The sequence below is a fragment of the Oncorhynchus keta genome, chromosome 12, assembly GCF_023373465.1.
Source record: "Oncorhynchus keta strain PuntledgeMale-10-30-2019 chromosome 12, Oket_V2, whole genome shotgun sequence".
In the NCBI taxonomy this organism is placed as follows: domain Eukaryota; kingdom Metazoa; phylum Chordata; class Actinopteri; order Salmoniformes; family Salmonidae; genus Oncorhynchus; species Oncorhynchus keta.
In genome coordinates this window covers 43,184,985-43,209,297 of record NC_068432.1, presented here as the reverse complement: position 1 = coordinate 43,209,297, position 24,313 = coordinate 43,184,985, and the positions used below count along the sequence as shown (strand labels likewise).

Here is a 24,313-nt window from a genome sequence, read left to right as displayed (position 1 = left end):
CATTGTACTCTGTACTGTACTGGACTATCCTCCATTGTACTCTGTACTGTACTGGACTATCCTCCATTGTACTCTGTACTGTACTGGACTATCCTCCATTGTACTCTGTACTGTACTGGACTATCCTCCATTGTACTCTGTACTGTACTGAACTATCCTCCATTGTACTCTGTACTGTACTGGACTATCCTCCATTGTACTCTGTATTGTACTGGACTATCCTCCATTGTACTCTGTACTGTACTGGACTATCCTCCATTGTACTCTGTACTGTACTGAACTATCCTCCATTGTACTCTGTACTGTACTGAACTATCCTCCATTGTACTCTGTACTGTACTGAACTATCCTCCATTGTACTCTGTACTGTACTGAACTATCCTCCATTGTACTCTGTACTGTACTGAACTATCCTCAATTGTACTCTGTACTGTACTGAACTATCCTCCATTGTACTCTGTACTGTACTGGACTATCCTCCATTGTACTCTGTACTGTACTGTACTATCCTCCATTGTACTCTGTACTGTACTGGACTATCCTCCATTGTACTCTGTACTGTACTGGACTATCCTCCATTGTACTCTGTACTGTACTGGACTATCCTCCATTGTACTCTGTACTGTACTGGACTATCCTCCATTGTACTCTGTACTGTACTGGACTATCCTCCATTGTACTCTGTACTGTACTGGACTATCCTCCATTGTACTCTGTACTGTACTGGACTATCCTCCATTGTACACTGTACTGAACTATCCTCCATTGTACTCTGTACTGTACTGTACTATCCTCCATTGTACTCTGTACTGTACTGAACTATCCTCCATTGTACTCTGTACTGTACTGTACTATCCTCCATTGTACTCTGTACTGTACTGAACTATCCTCCATTGTACTCTGTACTGTACTGAACTATCCTCCATTGTACTCTGTACTGTACTGAACTATCCTCCATTGTACTCTGTACTGTACTGTACTATCCTCCATTGTACTCTGTACTGTACTGGACTATCCTCCATTGTACTCTGTACTGTACTATCCTCCATTGTACTCTGTACTGTACTATCCTCCATTGTACTCTGTACTGTACTGAACTATCCTCCATTGTACTCTGTATTGTACTGAACTATCCTCCATTGTACTCTGTACTGTACTGGACTATCCTCCATTGTACTCTGTACTGTACTGGACTATCCTCCATTGTACTCTGTACTGTACTGGACTATCCTCCATTGTACTCTGTACTGTACTGGACTATCCTCCATTGTACTCTGTACTGTACTGGACTATCCTCCATTGTACTCTGTACTGTACTGGACTATCCTCCATTGTACTCTGTACTGTACTGGACTATCCTCCATTGTACTCTGTATTGTACTGGACTATCCTCCATTGTACTCTGTATTGTACTGGACTATCCTCCATTGTACTCTGTACTGTACTATCCTCCATTGTACTCTGTACTGTACTGTACTGTACTATCCTCCATTGTACTCTGTACTATACTGAACTATCCTCCATTGTACTCTGTACTGTACTGGACTATCCTCCATTGTACTCTGTACTGTACTGGACTATCCTCCATTGTACTCTGTACTGTACTGGACTATCCTCCATTGCACCGAACTCTACTTTACTGTGTTCTACTGCTCCATGTCCCCAGGAGAAGGCTCGGCACAATGGGGGATGACCGTGCCTCTTCCTCCTACGCACCACGCCATTGTAACTCCCTTCCAGATCATCTCAGGGCTGTTCAGACGGTTGGAGATTTTTAAAGAAGGCCTTAAGACCCATCTCTCTCGGCTGGCCTACCTTTCCCACTAGACTTTGATTGTTTCTTTCATTACATGGTTAGATATATGTTTTGTTTTTAAAACTATTTTTCTATATTTTATCCACTTTGAGATTATTGTAAAATAGAAATCACCTTTAAATGTTTTTATTTTATGATTATTATTGATATTATAATTGATCATTGTGGCCAATTCAATTGCAGTCATTGTGTTACAGACTTTTTTTAACGGCACATATTAATCACTTAAGTCCTAAATTGTTATCAGTAAAAACACTAACTTATTGGACAGTCTTTCTTTCCTTCTACTTCTGTGATCTTTCATAATCCTGATGGAGCAAAATGAGAAAATATCTTAGATATGTGGGTTTTTGGATACAGAATGACAAGACACTAATACAGAATATTTCATAACTTACTAAAGGTTAATAATTTGTGCAAAACAAAATCTAAATGTTGATATTAGTTGGCAGGGGCCTTTACTACATTATTGTTTTGGTGTATTTCTAATACCTTTATAAGACGTTTTTTAAGACCCCTTTTCCATCTGTGACACCAGAAATCAAACCCTTTGCTTATTCCATGTTTTTTTAAATGGAAAATGGTTCCCAAAAAGATCATTTGATCCCACATTTGATATGCTCCTATGAACTTCACATGTTGGTGCTCATGTGTCCTTTTACATGGAAATGGCCTTCCGTAACTTGCAGGGCCATTGGAACTTATTACTGTAACAGACAATGCGGTGATGTGGTATTAGGCCTACACATGGCTGTTCCCAGATCTGTTTGTGTCACACTAAACAATGACCACAGGAAACAGATCTGGGATCAGGCTAGTGATATTACTCTTCATGGAGAGGAACTGAACCCCACTAGACTACTTGACCAGAAGCAGTAACTACTGTAGTTAAATGAAAGACTCACACTCTAGTCAATTTTCCATAGACTGTGTAGAGGAAACACTTTATTGGAGCACTGCAGTGCATCCCAGCTGTTTTAATGGCGTAAAAACGGATCCACAGCTTCCATGGAATCGGTGGACCCGCTGCCCCTAACAGTTGGCATGGAGACCAATGTTTTGTTTAACTGGCAGTTGTGTTTTTTCAGAGAGCTGGGCTTCCTCCGCTATCAGAGGTGGATGACACGGTGCTGCTTTTGGGTTTATTTTATTCACATTTTACAACTTCTTTCTTTGCACATCCTCACTCCACTCCTTTCAATTGTTGTATTAGGGACACGGATTCAGTTCTGGGTTTGGCCTGACACAGTGTGTGCTATTCAAAAAAAGGCCTTTGAGAATGTTCTGCATTGTTATAATCTGACCTCACCTCGCAGAAGGAACAGGTCACCTCCATGAAAGAGGCTGTTGATTTCAGCTGTGCTCTTAAAACACAGTGTGCTTTTTATTCTCCGGTGGAAGAAATCAACATGATATTATCGATCCCCTTCATTTTTCTCATTACGTGACAAACCGGTAGTATTGTTCAGTAGATGGGAGATTTTGTCCTGGCAAGGATAGACAACTAACTCTGCCCTTGATTGAGTCCCAAATAACACCCTATTCCCAATATAGTGCACTACTATGGGTCCTGGTCAAAAGTAGTGCACTAAATAGGGAATAGTGCGCCATTTAGGTTGTAGCCCATCTGTTTAACACTGCTGGTCAGATGGTGACGTTTGACTCCTGAACAGATTCTCGTGTCCACAGTGACCTGAATGACGGAGCAGGGCAATAGGACAAAATATCCACATACCGTTGACGTCATGGCCTCTTCACGCAGGCCTAGTTTTGTAACACAGATCTTGAAAATGATCAGAGATAGGCCAAACGCATAGAGATCACAGCCATATAGCCTGCATAAATGTCATCTAAATAAGCTATCTAAATATGGGTCTGGTATCATGTGGGGAATCAGTCGCACCTTATCATTTCAATGGCAGTGTTTTCATTTGTTGCCAAAGGCTCTTGGGAAGACATCTGTGTATAGTAGGCTACATTGTCTGTTTACGAAAACTGCCTACTCTTGGATATACTTCATCCTGTTTGAGAAGTGAGGTCATTTTGGAACTAGTCTTAATTTCATCTCTTTCTATTGATGGAATGAAGAACCACAGGTGTAAACAGTTCTGTTCTAAAGTCTCAAAGATTCCACTATTTTCCTCTCACTCATTAATGAAATATGTAACTTCCTTGACTAGTGCATCTGTAGTCTCCTGGGACTGTCCTCTCTTGCCACTGGGCACAAATTGGTTGAATCGATAACGTCTCAATATAATCGTTCAACATATTGTGATGTGGGATCTATGTGGAAAATACAATGGATTTGAACAAATGAATAAATGTAGTGAAACTGTTTTGAGGGCAACATTTTACTACAGGATTATGTCGTCATGGTAACCACATTTCTACAGATTTTATACAATAATTGTCTATGTTGAATTTGTACCTTTAAGTAAACATATACGTAGACGATGTTTAAAACAATGTCAGATCTTCAATGTTATATCCACTATTTAAAAAAATAAGCTGGGCAATACCTACTGGAGATGTATCTATATACAGCTACCCTTTGGTCTCGCATCCAGGGTTTAACCAAGCCCATTTTAGCTATCATATTGTCACTTTCAAATGTGCTATCGTGAGAATGATTGTTGCGAGATCTCCACTTAAAAACAAAATAGATTCACTGTTGCTTTCGAAGTCATTCTAAAGAGTAGGTTTTAAAAGTGCAAATGAAATGTGACCATACTTTATCACTCATATCATCACATTGCCCAAGATCTCAACAAATATTATCCACATTGAAATGGTGTGTTGTACCCTCTTTTTCACAAGTCTGAGTTCGATATCCTTATAATACTAATTAAGCTTGGACTCATCATTTTTTAAATTCACTCAAAGCCTATATGGAAAATAGTCTGCCTATATGCCTCCATTTTGTTGTTAGACTTTACCAGCTTTCTGCAGCTCAATGGAATCAGGGTTTGGAAGGACGTTTGACGTTTTCACATGTTGACTGTGTTATGAGGACCTTTCTGATCTTCAAACTAGACATAGATGTCTGACAGGGAAATGGAGCAATTGTCTGTGATCCGGTAGTCCAACCCTTTATAGATCAGACAGCCTAGCAGCCATACTGGCCCTTGCCTACACTGCTGCACCACCAGTGTTGTAACTGTCGTTTGATCTAAATTAGTGTGAACAGATGTCCTGTCTCTCCTATACTCTCTCTCTAGCCTCTATTTCCCAGATTACGTTTCTGAGAGCTGCTGATTGGCTTCGTTGGATCATAACTTTGACTAGAGTCCTCTCCTTTTCCTCCTGCTGCTCTGTCGGTCTCTGTTTGGTCTTTCTCTCTGACTGTCCCCTGTCTGTTGCCGTCAGTGACTCGTTGGTTGTTGAGGAAAGCACATCTTTATCCGTGGACAATGTCTGAGTGCATGCATCTCACCCTATGCATTTGCAGGATTGCCGCCTATACTGTAAGTACAATAACATGCATCTTCAACATAATAGCATTGAACGTATCTTCCTCCCTTTCTCCTGTCCTGTCTGTTGGTACGTTGATGATAAGTCTCTCCCTTTCTCCTGTCCTGTCTGTTGGTACGTTGATGATAAGTCTCTCCCTTTCTCCTGTCCTGTCTGTTGGTACGTTGATGATAAGTCTCTCCCTTTCTCCTGTCCTGTCTGTTGGTACGTTGATGATAAGTCTCTCCCTTTCTCCTGTCCTGTCTGTTGGTACGTTGATGATAAGTCTCTCCCTTTCTCCTGTCCTGTCTGTTGGTACGTTGATGATATGTCTCTCCCTTTCTCCTGTCCTGTCTGTTGGTACGTTGATGATATGTCTCTCCCTTTCTCCTGTCCTGTCTGTTGGTACGTTGATGATAAGTCTCTCCCTTTCTCCTGTCCTGTCTGTTGGTACGTTGATGATAAGTCTCTCCCTTTCTCCTGTCCTGTCTGTTGGTACGTTGATGATAAGTCTTTCTCCTGTCCTGTCTGTTGGTACGTTGATGATAAGTCTCTCCCTTTCTCCTGTCCTGTCTGTTGGTACGTTGATGATAAGTCTCTCCCTTTCTCCTGTCCTGTCTGTTGGTACGTTGATGATAAGTCTCTCCCTTTCTCCTGTCCTGTCTGTTGGTACGTTGATGATAAGTCTCTCCCTTTCTCCTGTCCTGTCTGTTGGTACGTTGATGATAAGTCTTTCTCCTGTCCTGTCTGTTGGTACGTTGATGATAAGTCTCTCTCCTGTCCTGTCTGTTGGTACGTTGATGATAAGTCTCTCCCTTTCTCCTGTCCTGTCTGTTGGTACGTTGATGATACGTCTCATGTCAGTTTATAAGTTAGTGTGATTGGCTTCGTTGGCTCATACAGTATATGGCCTCTTTCCTTCTGCCCCACTCTTGACATGTGTGTTGATTGTATAGGTCTGGGGTACTCAACTCTGACCCCACGAAGTACGGAGCCTACTTGTTTTCTGTTCTACCTGATCATTAATTGCACACACCTGGTGTCCCAGGTCTAAATCAGTCCCTGATTAGAGGGGACCAATGAACACAATGCAGTGGAACTGGCTTTGAGGTCCAGAGTTGAGTTTGAGGAGTATAGGTGATTATACTTGCCTTATACTGTAACTAGAGAGAGCAGTTTGGGCTGAGGCAGCGATCCACCTCTGCTCCATGGCATCTCACCCTCTGCCTCCAGGCAGGTAGGCAGGATTCCAGAAGGCAACTCGAAGCAGGTGTGCCCAGGCATGTTTACCTTCAGGATGACAGGAATGGCAGGAGTTTGGAATGTTCTGCTCAAGGACATGGGATGCGGAAGCTACCTGAGCTCTGACATTCCAGCTGTGCTAGGGAAGAATGTTTTGATCTTAGGAGTCAGGAGACAATGTTTCATTCTTCTGCTGGTGAGTTGATCTTAGGAATGAAATCAAATTGTATTAGTTACATGCGCCGAATACAACACAGTGTGTGTTACAGGAGCCATGAGTAAATAACAGTCATCTGCAATGTGTTAACTAACAGATGCAGTGAACCCCAGCATTTACCTCCTGTGTGTATGAAACATCTAGAAATAAGAATTGAAAAATAGGGGTAGGGTTGTAGAGAATCGAAGGACCATAAACGTAATAAGACATGTTAGGTGCTGGCTTAAGGCAGGTGGCAACCACCACAGAACGTCCGGTCAGAACAAGGACGAGGCGGATGTCCAGGTTAGGAGGAGTTTCATGGAAGAAGATGTTCACATTCACATCAAATTGTATTTGTCACATGCGCCCAACCTTACAGTGAAATGCTTACTTACGAGTCCCTAACCAACAATGCAGTTAAAAAAAAATACAGATAAGAATAAGAAATTAAAGTAACAAGTAATTAAGGAGCAGTAGTAAAATAACAATAGCGAGACTATATACAGGGGGGTACCGGTACAGAGTCAATGTGCAGGGGCATCGGTTAGTTGAGGTAGTATGTACACTACTGTTCAAAAGTTTGGGGTCCCTTAGAAATGTCCTTGTTTTTGAAAGAAAAGCACATTTGTTGTCCTTTAAAATAACATCAAATTGATCAGGAATACAGTGTTAATGTTGTAAATGACCATTGTAGCTGGAAACGGCAGATTTCTAATCCTAGTTTTATTATTTTAAAAGGCTAATTGATCCTTAAACGCTTGTTCAATTATGTTAGATCAGCTGAAAACTTGTGCTGATTAAAGAAGCAATAAAACTGACCACCTTTAGACTAGTTGAGTATCTGGAGAATCAGCATTTGTGGATTTGATTACAGGCTCAAAATGGCCAGAAACAAATAACTTTCTTCCGAAACTCATCAGTCTATTCTTGTTCTGAGTAATGAAGGCTATTCCATATGAGAAATTGCCAAGAAACTGAAGATCTCGTACAACGCTGTGTACTATTCCTTTCACAGAACAACGCAAAATAGCTCAACCAGACACCTCACACGTCCTCAACTGGCAGCTTCATTAATAGTACCCGCAAAACACCAGTCTCAACGTCAACAGTGAAGAGGTGACTCCGTGATGCTGGCCTCCTAGGCAGAGTTCCTCTGTCCAGTGTCTGTGTTCTTTTGCCCAACTTAATCTTTTCTTTTTATTGGCCAGTCTGAGATGTGGCTTTTTCTTTGCAACTCTGCCTAGGCAGATTAAGTTGGGCAAAAGAACACAGACACTGGACAGAGGAACTCTGCCTAGAAGGCCAGCATCACGGAGTCACCTCTTCACTGTTGACCAAAAATGTGCTTTTCTGTCAAAAAACAAAGACATTTCTAAGGGACCCCAAACTTTTGAACGGTAGTGTACATTTACATAGTTGTTATCATCTATGCATAGTAACTTTAATAACAGAGAGTAGCAGCGGTGTAAAAGAGGAGGGGGAGGTTAAGGAAAATAATCTGAGTAGCCATTTGATTAGCTGTTCAGGAGTCTTATGGCTTGACGGTAGAAGCTGTTTACAAGACTCTTGGACCTAGACTTACGGCTCCGATACCGCTTGCCATGCGGTAGCAGAGAGAACAGTCTATGACTAGGGTGGCTGGAGTCTGACAAATTTTAGGTCCTTCCTCTGACACTGCCTGGTATAGAGGTCCTGGGTGGCAGGAAGCTTGGCCCCAGTGATGTACTGGGCCGTATGCACTACCCTCTGTAGTGCCTTGTAGTGGGAGGCTGAGCAGTTGCATACCAGGCAGTGATGCAACCAGTCAAGATGCTCTTGATGGTACATCTGTACAATCTTTTGAGGATCTGAAGACCCATGCCAAATCTTTTCAGCCTCCGGAGGGGGAATAGGTTTGGTCGTGCCCTCTTCACGACTGTCTTGGTGTGCTTGGACTATGTTAGTTTGTTGGTGATGTGGACACCAAGGAACTTGAAGCTCTCAACCTGCTCCACTGCAGCCACGTCACTGAGAATGGGGGCGTGCTCGGTCCTCTTTTTCCTTCCTGTAGTCCACAATTATCTCCTTTGTCTTGCTCACGTTGAGGGAGAGGTTGTTGTCCTGGCACCACACGGCCAGGTCTATGACCTCCTCCCTATAGGCTGTCTCATCGTTGTCGGTGATCAGGCCTACCACTGTTGTGTCATCAGCAAACTTAATGATGGTGTTGGAGTCGTGACTGGCCGTGCAGTCATGAGTTAACAGGGAATACAGGAGGGGACTGAGCACGCACCCCTGATGGGCCCCTGTGTTGAGGATCATCGTGGCGGATGTGTTGTTACCTACCCTTACCACCTGGGGGCAGCCCGTCACAAAGTGCAGGATCCAGGAGACAATGCTTCATTCTACTGCTGGTGATTTGGTCTTAGGAGTCAGGAGATGATGCTTCATTCTACTGCTAGTGATTTAATCTTAGATTTGTGTTGGAGGAGCTAGAGCAATATGAGTGTGGTAGTTTGCAGGGCTTGTCTGTTTATGTTTATGAGGTTGCATTGTGACATGAAATCCAACCAACGTCATAGTGTGGAAATATCTTCGATGTTGTGCTTAGACTGGACTCAGTAGTTATCAGATGTTCCTTGGTCAGTTGACCTATGAGAGATGTTGACCTATCAGCAAGCCATCAGATGGAAATATATCTGTTATTATACTGTTATTACAGTACACTGGCTGCTTAGTTTAGGCTACACTTTTCAACAGATATGTTTGATTGGTTTTGAATGTGGCTCTGGTTAGCTAGGCTAGGCTTTGTGATAAATAGGGCCCAGATTTGGTTGAGTCGCCAGGGCTCGTGGCTGTGTGTGTTAATGTCTGTCATTAGAGCTCTTTGGTCTTTAGTTGGCGTACTAATGGTGTTTTAAAATAGCGTTGTTCTAACTGTTCTCCACCTGAGGGGAAATGGGATCACCAGCACTTTGCTATAGAGGTCAGACATTATCTTAATTCAACAGCCTCAGAGATCTGTGCTCAATGAACTGGAACAAACAGAGATGGTGGGCTACTCAGAGACCGGACACATAGGCTACAGTAGGCCACTAGGTCTACGATGTAACAACAACATCGTGATACAGCAGGGAATTCAGCAGGGAAAGGCTTAAAGCTGTCAGTTGGAGTTTGAAATGGTGGGAAATATTTGAGCCTGTGGTCTCAAATCCCAACCCCTGTTAGGGCCTAGGCTCAGTGGTATGGTCCATCTAGCAACCTACAGTTGGTGGTTCAGTAGAGTGGTGATGTTTGGACTGCGGGAGAATTTTGAATATTGGCTACTGGGCTCCACCCGGCTCAATGCACTTCCTCACTTTGATAAAGCAGGATATGGCAGCCCTGCCAGTCGGTCATTTCACCTCGCCTAGGGGAATAACCCACAGTTCAGTTGTTCAGCTGAGAATGACCGTGCCTTTATACCGCCATGGAAACCACCCCTAAGGCCTTCTGGGAAACGAGGGGCCTTAACATTTTTACATTAACATTTTAGCCATTTAGCAGATACACTTATCCAGAGCCACTTACAGGAGTGATTAGGGTTAAGTGCCTTTCTCGAGGGCACAAAGGCAGATTTGTCCCCAAGTTGGCTCTGGGTTCAAACCAATGACCATTCGGTTACTGGCCCAACGCCCTTAACCATTAGGCGACGAACCGCCCAAACAGGAGGCAATTGGAGAAAAAAGATTTGGGAATGTGTGAATGGGTTGGAATGAGACAATCTGAATGGTCCGTTTTGAGTTAGGAGAAGTGAAGATTGATTGATGTCCGCTTTGTGTTTCTCAGTGATCTGTGCCACTAACCAGGGTGGAGGTAGCCATGTTTACCGGACTTGTGTGGCTGTGGGAGAGACTTGGGTGGAGGAGGTAGCCTGAATCCCATACTGACTGGTCATTACATTCATAAGGATATTTGAGACTTAATCGAAGGTTAATCAAACCTATGTCGTGAACAGCTTCTGATTTACTCATCTGATGAGCTTCAGATTTAGCTCAAGATTTACCCTCTCATGAACAGTATTCTGTGTGTTTTGGTTGGAATTTGTATTACGATCATAGATTAGCAGGCACTGAGCCTTCAGCCTTAGCTTAGACAGTCTGAATCCAGGGCCAGGGAGAAAAAGGGACTGTAGGGTTGCATCCCAAATGGCATCCTATTCCCTATATATTGTGCACTATTTTAGACCCGGGCCACCTAGAGTCCCATTTGGGTCGCACACTAGCTTTCTCTGCCAAACCAAACAGTCGGCCTCTGAGCTGTGGACAGCAGGGGACCACCTCACAGCTTAGCTCTTAGCAGAGTCTGACACTTGTCCTAACCTCCTGAAATATGAAACAAATCCCTCCTGCTCTCTGTTGCATTAGCACTCTACTTTACCACTGTGTAGAGAGCGAGAGAGAGATGACTGAGAGGAGTAATGTGGGCTAATGTACTCATGTACATTTCTCTATGTCTCTTGGATAAGATGGCATAGTAATGTACAGACTTCCTGATTGTCTTGGGGTAGGGTATCGCTGAGATATCATCTCTTTCAGGCAGGTGAGAAAGAAAGGCTTCTTTCTCGTAAAGATTCTAAAGGCTATAGATCAATATTGATGATGTGTCCATTGACAGAAGACCAGAGGGTCAGGGTCAGTATAGGTTGAAGTGCTTTATCCATCTCTGGTATGGTTTTCCATGTGTGGTGGATTTGTGTAGTCTTTTTATTGTTTTCAAGCCCAATTGTGCACTTCCTCAGTTTAGTTGTTTGTCCCACTCTTTCTTTTCAACTTCCAATTCACAGTCCCGTGCCTGTTTCCTGTTGTTCCCCCTGTCCTGTCCAGCAGGCCGGGTTCTTTGGCCTTGGCTTGGCACTGCCCACCATGGTGACCAGAATAGGGGGTACCTCGGTCACAGTGGGCAACTTCCTGTTGTGATTCTACACCTTTAGCTTTGCATTAGTGGTCCAGTCTGTTTCTGCTTCAGTATCTAGCCAACACCTCTCTTTGTTCACTCATTGCGGTCTATGGTTCATCGACAAACCAAACAACAAACTCCATATAATCCGTATAATGAATAGTTGTCTGCTACAGCACAGAAAGTATGGTGCCAGACTAGTTCTGATTCAGTGATGCTCTTCCCCCACCTGCAATGTGTGCTGTTTGTTCAGTGGTAAAAATGTACTGCGTTTTTAATGAGGCAAAATGAAACCTTCTTCACCTGCTATCTTTTCTATCAACACAAAGCGAACACATCTTTACATGATAAGGAAGTTTATTGGGTAATACATCGGACAAAGGTACAGTATCTTCCACATTCAGAGGGTGTGTGGGAGGGTGTAGAAAATGACCCACAGCCACTACAAGAGTGAGCCTAAGTCTGGCTTTGCTGTATTAAAATCAAATCAAATGTTATTTGTCACATACTCCGAATACAACAGGTGTGGCCCTTACTGTGAAATGCTTACGAGCCCTTAACCAACAATGCAGTTCAAGAAATAGAGTTAAGAAAATATTTATTAAATATAAAAGTAACATAATAAAAGCAAAATAACAAGGCTATACAGGGGATACCGGTACCGAGTCAATGTGCATGGGTACAGATTAGTTGAGGTCATTTATACATGTAGGTAGGGGCAAAGTGACTGCATAGATGACTTGAATAATTGTAATTTGATTAATTGTTCAGCAGTCTTAGGATCAACCTAACCAACAAGGTGTCAGTATTTAATAACTAAAGAACAAAGTCCACTAGCTGCAAATGGGGACATGGGATGGGTAGCATTTCACTTTAGAACTGCAATGTCATTGTTTTTATGAACTATGTTTAAGACAAACTTGATTGCATAGGACAAAAAAAACTAACTTTAAAACCCAATGTTAGTCCTAAAAAGATTTTATGAGCTAGGTCTGTTTTGATGTTTATTATGAAGTTTCGGAGAGCCCAGTCCCTACCTGCAGTATGGTCGCTGTCTGTCCTCAAGGCAAGGTTTTCTGTCAGCGAGGAGGTAAAAATGCTTCCATAACATAGCCTGGTGTCATCCGCTCCGATGACATGGAAGTAATCTCACACTCCTCCATTTCCTTCTTTCTGGGGGATTTTCAGAGCCAGCTAAGAATAGGCAAGATATGGCTCTCTCATGTCACAGCAAGCAGCCAGCTAAGAATAGGACAGAAACATAGCCGTGGGAGGTAGGGTTGTTGAAGGTGCTGCAGCACCCCCTGACAAATTTAAATGTTTCCAAAAATGATATATTTACTCCAGTCTAAACACTGAATTTGGGCAGCACATGCACCAAATATCGGAGTGCCTGTTGTGACCTCACATAGATATATAATCCACAGAACCCAGCTAACACACAACGTTCTGAGAACCATAAGTTTTCTTTGAGTTTGGTGAGATCATTGTTGTCCTATTGTTATATAGCATACAACCTTCCCATAAAGTTTCCTCATGGTTCTATTTAAAGTCATGTTTTTAAATTGTTCCCAGAACATTAAGAAACAACGTTCTTCTGTTGGAATTTTTGTACTTCAGCATTACGCTTTCTACGGGTTTCTTCATGGTTCAATTTAAAGTCTTGTTCTCAGAACATTAAAACTTCCCACAAAAACCACAAAACATTGGTAACATTCAATGAACTTTCTAAGAATGTTATTTTAAAACGTATACATTTCATTCTCAGCATCAACAAAACTCTATTGTATATTTTGTTAACTGATCTTAATGAGTGCTTGATTCCTTTGAAATGGGGTCTGTTTGAATAGACTAAAATGAACAGCTTTGTACGTGTTAAAAAAACATGGCATGCTAGATCCTGGTGGCACAGTGGACTAATTACATTGATGAGCAGAAGATTATAGGTTTGAATCTCACTGACACCATGCCACAATAAAAAAAACTAATGTGTTTGCATGATTAATGCCTAAGCAAATTAATTTCCATGTGTCCTATCTGTGCTTGGAGTTCAAAACAGTTAACCTAAACTAAGTTAGCAGTGTTTATTAAGTCTTATTGAAATGTTCTCAGAACGTTATTTAATTACTCTCAAGTAACCTATAATTTCTGTTGTCAGAACTTTTAATAAAACCTTCCAGGAAAACTATCAGAGAACCTTAGAAAAAAAAGTACATTCCCAAAACAGGTTACATAAAAAAAAAAAACGTTTTACTGTAAGGAAACTTATGGCTTTGTTTCCAAAACCAAAAACATACCTTCCCACAACTTCCAACGAACCAAATGTGCTAGCTTTGAAGGGTTTCTGAACCCCACCCTGGTAATTTGACTGGTAAACTCATTGGTATGCTCAAAATGTCTCTCAGCCCTGACTTGAATAGACTACCACAGAATGAGTCATATTACCCATAAAACCTTGCTATCAAACAGGACATTTTTATTTTTCCCATAGGGGATTTTAGAAACACTTACAATAAGTGCTGTGTTTTGTGTAGGCTTTTGATAATCGTGTAAATCTCTAGGACAGGGGGACTTTTATCAATATATTTCCCCCCCAAAAAAAATTAAATTCTAATTAACTGCTATTGTGGCGAAAGAACTACAAATGCCATGATGGTCTGGACGAGACTGCCAAATCGAGGCAAAAGTTAATCCAGAGATTCTTACCATCTGTTAGTTAAATGTATACTGAACAAAAAATATAAACGCAATAAGCAACAATTTAATCTTACAGAGTTACAGTTCATATGAGGAAATCAGGCAATTTAAATAAATTCATTAGGCCCTAATTTATGGATTTCACATGACTGGGAATACATACCTTTAAAAAATGGGGCTCACAATGGGCCTCGGGATATCTTCATGGTATTATTTTCTATTCAAATTGTCATTGTTCATTGCCTGCTAATACTATAACCCCACTGCCACCATGGGGCTCTCTGTTCACAACGTTGACATCAGCAAACCACTCGCCCAGGCAACACCATACACGTGATCTGCGGGTGTGATGCTGGTTGGACATACTGCCAAGTTCTCTAAAATGACGTTGGCTTATGGTAGAGAAATTAACATTCCTGCAGTCAGCATGCCAATTGCACACTTGCATTGTGTTGTGACAAAACTGCACATTTTAGAGGGGCCTTTTATTGTCCCCAGCACAAGGTGCACCTTTGTAATGATCATGCTGTTTAACTTCTTATGGCTGAAATCCTGTTAACGGGATCGATTTGACAACAGCCAGTGAAAGTGCAGGGCGCCAAATTCAAACAACAGAAATCTCATAATTAAAATTCCTCAAACATACTAGTGTTATACACCATTTTAAAGAAACTTGTTGTTAATCCCACCACAGTGTCCAATTTCAAAAAGGCTTTATTGACGAAAGCATACCATGCGATTATGTTTGGTCGGCGCCTAGTCACAAAAAACAGCCATTTTCTAGCCAAAGAGAGGAGTCACAAAAAGCAGAAATGGAGAGAAAATTAATCACTAACCTTTGATCTTCATCAGATGGCACTCATAGGACTTCATGTTACACAATACATGTATGTTTTGTTCGATAAAGTTCATATTTACATCTAAAAATCTCAGTTAACATTGGCGCGTTATGTTCAGTAATGTTTTGCCTCCAAAACATCCTGGGATTTTGCAGAGAACCACATCAATTTACAGGAATACTCATCATAAACGTTGATGAAAGATATAAGTGTTATGCATAGAATTAAAGATATACTTCTCCTTAATGCAACAGCTGTGTCAGATTTCAAAAAGCTTTACGGCAAAAGCACACCAACACTTATTGTTCGCGCAATTAGTCCAGTAATCCAAATGCACAATGCGTGAGAACTAAGTCCAGATGAAAAGTAAAAAAGTTATATTACAGTTCATAGAAACATGTCAAACCATGTATAGAATCAATCTTTAGGATGTTTTTAATCATACATCTTCAATAATGTTTCAATCGAACAATTCCTTTGTCTTTAGAAATGAAAAGGAACAGAGCTCGTGCTCACAGCCATGCGCGTGACTAAACTAATGGCTTTCAGCCAGACCCCTGAGGCAAACCGCTCTTAATCGCTCCCCCTTCACAGTAGAAGCTTGAAACAACGTTCTAAATAATGTTGACATCTTGTGGAATCCTTAGGAAGTGCAATCGGACCAAATTTGACACTGTATATTGGATAGGCAATCACTTGAAAAACTACAAACCTCAGATTTCCCACTTCCTGGTTGGATTTTTCTCAGGTTTTCATCTGCCATATGAGTTCTGTTATACTCACAGACATAATGCAAACAGTTTTACAAACTTCAGAGTGTTTTCTATCCAAATCTACTAATATATATGCATATCTTAGCTTCTGGGCCTGAGTAGCAGGCAGTTTACTCTGGGCACGCTTTTCATCCGAACGTGAAAAAAGCGCCCCCAGCCATAAGAAGTTAATCAGCTTCTTGATTTGCCACACCTGTCAGGTGGATACATTATCTTGGCAAAGTATGTGTAACTCTGTGTTGTTGTATGTGTCGAACTGCTTTTTAATTATTTTTTTTTATCTTGGCCAGGTCGCAGTTGTAAATGAGAACTTGTTCTCAACTACCTACCTGGTTAAATAAAGGTGAAATAAAAATGAGAAATGCTCACTAACAGGGATGTAAACAAATACAGTACCAGTCAAAAGTTTGGACATACCTACTCATTCCAGGGTTTTTCTTTATTTTTACTATGTTCTATATGGTAAAATAATAGTGAAGACATCAAAACTATGAAATAACACATGGAATCATGCATTAACCAGAAAAGTGTTAAACAAATCCAAATATTTTTTAGATTTGAGATTCTTAAAAGTAGCCACCCCTTACCTTGATGACAGCTTTGCACACTTTTGGCATTCTCTCAACCAGCTTCCAGAGGTAGTCACCTGGAATGCAATTCAATTAACAGGTGTGTCTTGTTAAACATTAATTTGTGGAATTTCTTTCCTTAATGGATTTGAGCCAATCAATTGTGTTGTGACAAGGTAGGGGTGGTATACAGAAAATGGCCCTATTTATTAAAAGACCAAGTCCATATTATGGCAAGAACAGCTCAAATAACCAAAGATAAATGACACTCCATTACTTTAAGACATGAAGGTCAATCTGGAACATTTGAAGGACTTTGAATGTTTCTTCAAGTGCAGTCGCAAAAACCATCAAGCGCAATGATGAAACTGGCTCTCATGAGGACCACCACAGGAATGGAAGACCCAGAGTTACCTCTACTGCAGAAGATAAGTTCATTATTTGGCAGCCTCAGAAATTGCAGCCCAAATAAATGCTTCAGAGTTCAAGTAACAGACACATCTCAACATCAACTGTTCAGAGGAGACTGCTTGAATCAGGCCTTCATGGTCAAATTGCTTCAAAGAAAACACTACTAAAGGACACCAATAATAAGAAGAGACTTGCTTGGTAGAGGAAACACAAGCAATGGACATTTAGACCGGTGGAAATATGTCCTTAGGTCTGAGTCCAAATTTGAAATGTTTGTTTCCGACCGCTGTGGCTTTTTGAGACGCAGAGTAGGTGAATGGATAATCTCCGCATGTGTGGTTCCCACCGTGAAGCATGGAGGTGTGATGGTGTGGGGGTGCTTTGCTGGTGACACTGTCTGTGATTTATTTAGAATTCTGAAGCAATATGCCATCCCATCTGGCTTGCGCTTAGTGGTACTATCATTTCTTTTTCAACAGGACAATGACCCATCACACCTCCAGGCTGTGTAAGGGCTATTTGACCAAGAAGGAGAGTGATGGACCACTATAATAATAAAGTGTGCAGCATCAGATGACCTGGCTTCCACAATCGCCCGACCTCAACCCAATATAGATGAATTGGAAGGAAAAGCAGCCAACAAGTCCTCAGCATATGTGGGAACTCCTTCAAGACTGTTGGAAAATCATTCCTCATGAAGCTGTATGAGAGAATGCCAAGAGTGTGCAAAGCTGTCATCAAGGCAAAGGGTAGCTACTTTGAAGAGTCTAAAATATATTTTGATTGAATTTGTATTTGGTTACTACATGATTTCATATGTGTTATTTCATGGTTTTGATGTCTTCACTATTCTACAATGTAGAAAATCGTAAAAATAAAGAAAAACCTTTGAATGAGTAGGTGTGTCAACATTTGACTGGTCCTGTATGTGCACAAAATTTGAGAGAAATAAGCTTTTTGTGCATATATACATTTCTGGGATCTTGTATTTCAGCTCCTGAAACATGGGACCAACATTTTACATGTGCGTGTGTCTTGTTGCTCCTAACCATCTCTTATAGCAAGGCTGCAGTAGGAGTCTGCATGGACTCACTCAGATAGGAGTCATGGCTGTTGATCGACTGGTTCAAGCTGTTGGTCATGCTCCTTACCCCCCGACTCTCATTCTCTCCATGAGTTCCTAAATACAAACATCGTCAAGTTGTATATTTGTTTGGAAACTTGCCTTATAGGGCTAGTGGAGCTTGGTCATCTAATCTTGTAGGCTATTGAAATGTTCAATCAGGGAAAGGGAAAAATTGACGTGAGCAGTAGTGAAGGAACTTGCTGGCACATGCCACCTGGTGGTGAAGTTGAAATAATATTAAATAATGAACAAATTCACAAGATGGAAATTTGAACTAATTCTGTGTAGTTGACGATCAGAATTTGTCTATTTTTTTTATTTTTTGTTTTATTTGTTCTGAAAACGGTAGTATTGTCAACCATCTTGTCTGCTTTGTAACAACGTGATTTAGTCCTACGTCATGAGAGCTGAACAGCCTGCCATCTTATTTAGAACTACTTTATAAATGTAATATTTAGGAGATTATGTGCCAGACTGGTCCTGCCATCACCCATCTCATAATAGTGATGTGAGGAAAAAGCACTATACACTGAGTATACTAAATATTAGGAACAGCTTCCTAATATTAAGTATTCTAAATAATTAAAATCACCACCAGAGGGCAGTCTCTTCCCATGTAATGGTGTAGTAGTCAATGGGTGGAGAACACTGTCCCCGAGTCTGTGCTGTTATCACTCATAGTCTGAGAATGGTATACCGATGTCGACTTTCTCAATCTCAACCTGACCTACCTTTTTTGTCTGTTCCTGTGTATGTAATGTTAAGATCAATTTGTTTAAGCTGTTATTTCAGACTCTGCTAGGCTACACACACAGGTCTGTAATTGGTACCAATGAGGAACATGTTTATCCGGTGCAACACCTGTGCAACATGAAAGGCTTGTCTTGTCTTATCTCCTTCCACAAGGGGAGATCAGTGGGCTATTGTTTATATAGAGCAGCGCATGCTACTGGTTCGAGCTGAGCTTACATTTTTACATCTGATGTTTCTTCTATGAGCAGGAGACTGCTCAGCTGACCAGACCCATGTCATTTCCTTTATCAGCACCCAGATAAAGGTGAGGAACCTGGGATCTGTTTCTACTAAAAGGACCAGAGACCTGGTGCACATTGCTTGTTGTGTAGAAACATGACATAACCACCATGGGGCCCTTATTGTGTGCGAGACCATGTGTATGACACCGGGTGTGAGACCATGACCAGCTTCCCTGGTTTCTATTTCAATAGGAGGCCCCTATTGAGGTTTCTTTGATCTTCCATGTTGACGGAGCAACAGTCCCTCAATGACTTGGACCATGTTGCATAACACATCTGGAGGTTCACGTTCACTCACAACATCCTGTACTAATACTATGGTACCTCAATGCATCCTCTCTTAGCACACTGGCTATATAAGTTCAAAGACGTATGATGTGTCACAGGATTGTGTGTGTCACAGGATTGTGTGTGTCACAAGATTGAAATGAAAGCGAAGAGGAGAGAGGACTTTTTTTTTTCCCCCTCCTCTCCAGATCTTACATGATCTTTGGCTGGAAACAGATGGAGTTAACAGATGTGACCCTGCCCGACGTCTCCAGAGTGGCATACTCGGTGGCAGAACAGACGTCAGTAGTGTCACAGAGTAGATCTTTGGGTGTAGAATCCAAACACGAAAACACAGATTCCACAGATACTCTAGCTCTGGCCATCAGACCTGTTATTACTCTAACTCTGCAGCTCTTCTCTCCACCCCTCCACCCCATCTTCCATATCCTTTAATCTCTTTCCCACTCTCTCTTTCACTCTGTGTCCCTCTTCTCTTCATCCGACTCTCCCTTCTACCTCCAGTGTTTCAGGACACTGTGCTGTAAAGGACCACCGTCTCCCAGACCAGAGTATGACCTGGTGTGTATTGGACTCACAGGCTCGGGGAAGACCAGTCTACTCTCCAGACTCTGCAGTGAAGCCACAGACAACATCGGGCCAACTACGGGTGAGACTCGCTTCACCAGAAGAAATCACTTTTCAAGTCCAAATACTCTTTACACAGTTAGGCCTATATCACTTTTATATCACGTTTAAGCTTCAGTACTTATGTGGTGAGCATTCAGACATCTTCCCTACCTGCTGAAAGAACAGAATTATAAGCCTTTCACAACAAATACATGCGCTTCAGGCCTACATGTGTTGAAGACGTGCTGAACACCTTGCTCTTATTAAGCAAGGTCTGCCATATCTCTGTGTGAAGCTTTACATGTCATTCTGTTTTCTAGGTTTTAGCATCAAAGCTGTTCCATTCCAGAATGCCATTCTAAATGTGAAGGAACTCGGAGGTAATTCCTTCACCTATTTTCGTTCATGATGGAAACACATTGTTGAAGTTGTTTGGGTACTCAAGTTTTCTAGTTCAGTGGGCAAAACGATTTTAAAAAGCAATGGGTCGTATTGTTGGACAAGTATAGATGGGACTTCCTCTGTTTCAAAAAGTTTTCTCCCATTCCGTGGTAACTGAACATAACCCTGACTATACACACTCCAGCAATGTCAGAATATCCCCATATGCAGTTGAAGTCGGAAGTTTACGTACACCTTAGCCAAATACATTTAAACTACATTTTTCACAATTCCTGACATTTAATCCGAGTGAAAAGTTAGGAGTTAGGATTTATTTATTTTTGGAGCGAGCGGTCGCATCGCACTTCGCTCCGCAGGTAGTATAACTTTTTCATTACATTTCATTACATTTCATTATAGTACAACGGTTGATTTGTCTAATCTTAGCAATTTCTTCTTAGCTAGCTACATAGCCGTCCTTGTATCAAAGATAATTGCATAATTATCGTATTTCGTCGCCCTAACGTAGCCTTCACTGCTATTCGCCCAGCAGCTAGCCAGCTAGCAAACGCTAGCAAACGCCCACAGATTAGCAGCACTGTAGTGCTATTACACTATTACACTCAACTGAACGACTTGATTAGTTTAGTGTTACCTAGCTACATAGCTGTCTTTGTATCCAAGATAATTGTGTAGTTTAGAGTGTGTAGTCTTGGAGTGATTATCTTAATTTACCGAGGTTAGCTAGCCAGCTATTTGTCGTCCTTAACGTAGGAGACTCTGCTAGCTAGCCAACAGCTAACAGCTAGCCAACGTCTACTGAATAGAACTCAACAACCCGGTCGCATTCACAGGTAGTATCACATTTTCATTTAATTTCATTACAGTACAACGGTTTGATTTGTTTGATCGTAGCTAGCTACATAGCTAGCTACATAGCCGTCTTTGTATCAAAGATAATTGTGTAGTCTAGAGCGATTTTCTAGGTTAGCTAGCCAGCTATTGTCGTTCTTTTAACGCAACGTAACGTAAACAACACTGCTAGCTAGCCAGCTAGCCCCGAATAGCAGCACTGCAGAAACTATTACACTCAACGGAACGACTTGATTAGTGTAGTGTCAACAACGCAGCTACTGCCAGCTAGCCTACTTCAGCAGTACTGTATCATTTTAATCATTTTAGTCAATAAGATTCTTGCTACGTAAGCTTAACTTTCTGAACATTCGAGACGTGTAGTCCACTTGTCATTCCAATCTCCTTTGCATTAGCGTAGCCTCTTCTGTAGCCTGTCAACTATGTGTCTGTCTATCCCTGTTCTCTCCTCTCTGCACAGACCATACAAACGCTCCACACCGCGTGGCCGCGGCCACCCTAATCTGGTGGTCCCAGCGCGCACGACCCACGTGGAGTTCCAGGTCTCCGGTAGCCTCTGGAACTGCCGATCTGCGGCCAACAAGGCAGAGTTCATCTCAGCCTATGCCTCCCTCCAGTCCCTCGACTTCTTGGCACTGACGGAAACATGGATCACCACAGACAACACTGCTACTCCTACTGCTCTCTCTTCGTCCGCCCACGTGTTCTCGCACACCCCGAGAGCTTCTGGTCAGCGGGGTGGTGGCACCGGGATCCTCATCTCTCCCAAGTGGTCATTCTCTCTTTCTCCCCTCACCCATCTGTCTATCGCCTCCTTTGAATTCCATGCTGTCACAGTTACCAGCCCTTTCAAGCTTAACATCCTTATCATTTATCGCCCTCCAGGTTCCCTCGGAGAGTTCATCAATGAGCTTGATAACTTGATAAGCTCCTTTCCTGAGGACGGCTCACCTCTCACAGTGCTGGGCGACTTTAACCTCCCCACGTCTACCTTTGACTCATTCCTCTCTGCCTCCTTCTTTCCACTCCTCTCCTCTTTTGACCTCACCCTCTCACCTTCCCCCCCTACTCACAAGGCAGGCAATACGCTCGACCTTATCTTTACTAGATGCTGTTCTTCCACTAACCTCATTGCAACTCCCCTCCAAGTCTCCGACCACTACCTTGTATCCTTTTCCCTCTCGCTCTCATCCAACACCTCCCACACTGCCCCTACTCGGATGGTATCGCGCCGTCCCAACCTTCGCTCTCTCTCCCCCGCTACTCTCTCCTCTTCCATCCTATCATCTCTTCCCTCTGCTCATACCTTCTCCAACCTATCTCCTGATTCTGCCTCCTCAACCCTCCTCTCCTCCCTTTCTGCATCCTTTGACTCTCTATGTCCCCTATCCTCCAGGACGGCGCGGTCCTCCCCTCCCGCCCCGTGGCTCGACGACTCATTGCGAGCTCACAGAACAGGGCTCCGGGCAGCCGAGCGGAAATGGAGGAAAACTCGCCTCCCTGCGGACCTGGCATCCTTTCACTCCCTCCTCTCTACATTTTCCTCCTCTGTCTCTGCTGCTAAAGCCATTTTCTACCACTCTAAATTCCAAGCATCTGCCTCTAACCCTAGGAAGCTCTTTGCCACCTTCTCCTCACTCCTGAATCCTCCTCCCCCCTCCCTCTCTGCAGATGACTTCGTCAACCATTTTGAAAAGAAGGTCGACGACATCCGATCCTCGTTTGCTAAGTCAAACGGCACCACTGGTTCTGCTCACACTGCCCTACCCTGTGCTCTGACCTCTTTCTCCCCTCTCTCTCCAGATGAAATCTCGCGTCTTGTGACGGCCGGCCGCCCAACAACCTGCCCGCTTGACCCTATCCCCTCCTCTCTTCTCCAGACCATTTCCGGAGACCTTCTCCCTTACCTCACCTCGCTCATCAACTCATCCCTGACCGCTGGCTACGTCCCTTCCGTCCTCAAGAGAGCGAGAGTTGCACCCCTTCTGAAAAAACCTACACTCAATCCCTCCGATGTCAACAACTACAGACCAGTATCCCTTCTTTCTTTTCTCTCCAAAACTCTTGAACGTGCCGTCCTTGGCCAGCTCTCCCGCTATCTCTCTCTGAATGACCTTCTTGATCCAAATCAGTCAGGTTTCAAGACTAGTCATTCAACTGAGACTGCTCTTCTCTGTATCACGGAGGCGCTCCGCACCGCTAAAGCTAACTCTCTCTCCTCTGCTCTCATCCTTCTAGACCTATCGGCTGCCTTCGATACTGTGAACCATCAGATCCTCCTCTCCACCCTCTCCGAGTTGGGCATCTCCGGCGCGGCCCACGCTTGGATTGCGTCCTACCTGACAGGTCGCTCCTACCAGGTGGCGTGGCGAGAATCTGTCTCCTCACCACGCGCTCTCACCACTGGTGTCCCCCAGGGCTCTGTTCTAGGCCCTCTCCTATTCTCGCTATACACCAAGTCACTTGGCTCTGTCATAACCTCACATGGTCTCTCCTATCATTGCTATGCAGACGACACACAATTAATCTTCTCCTTTCCCCCTTCTGATGACCAGGTGGCGAATCGCATCTCTGCATGTCTGGCAGACATATCAGTGTGGATGACGGATCACCACCTCAAGCTGAACCTCGGCAAGACGGAGCTGCTCTTCCTCCCGGGGAAGGACTGCCCGTTCCATGATCTCGCCATCACGGTTGACAACTCCATTGTGTCCTCCTCCCAGAGCGCTAAGAACCTTGGCGTGATCCTGGACAACACCCTGTCGTTCTCAACTAACATCAAGGCGGTGGCCCGTTCCTGTAGGTTCATGCTCTACAACATCCGCAGAGTACGACCCTGCCTCACACAGGAAGCGGCGCGGCTCCCTGCCTGTGCCATTAAACCCCTACAACTCATCCAGAACGCCGCAGCCCGTCTGGTGTTCAACCTTCCCAAGTTCTCTCACGTCACCCCGCTCCTCCGCTCTCTCCACTGGCTTCCAGTCGAAGCTCGCATCTGCTACAAGACCATGGTGCTTGCCTACGGAGCTGTGAGGGGAACGGCACCTCAGTACCTCCAGGCTCTGATCAGGCCCTACACCCAAACAAGG

The 24,313-nt window shown here is 43.0% G+C and overlaps 1 protein-coding gene across 15 annotated transcripts in view; it reads left to right on the top strand.

Annotated features, from left to right (window-relative positions):
- LOC118391537 (ADP-ribosylation factor-like protein 15) overlaps positions 1-24,313 on the top strand; it is a 90,598-nt gene that overhangs the window by 4,361 nt on the left and 61,924 nt on the right. For all 15 annotated transcript variants that reach the window (XR_008061121.1, XR_008061119.1, XR_008061118.1 and 12 more), the window contains exons 2-3: positions 19,866-20,010; positions 20,291-20,350. Coding sequence is in view for 2 of the 15 variants with exons in the window: in XM_035783029.2 (XP_035638922.1) it covers positions 19,866-20,010; positions 20,291-20,350 (205 nt within the window). In the remaining 13 variants the exon portion in view is untranslated. The remainder of the gene's footprint in view (positions 1-19,865; positions 20,011-20,290; positions 20,351-24,313) is intronic.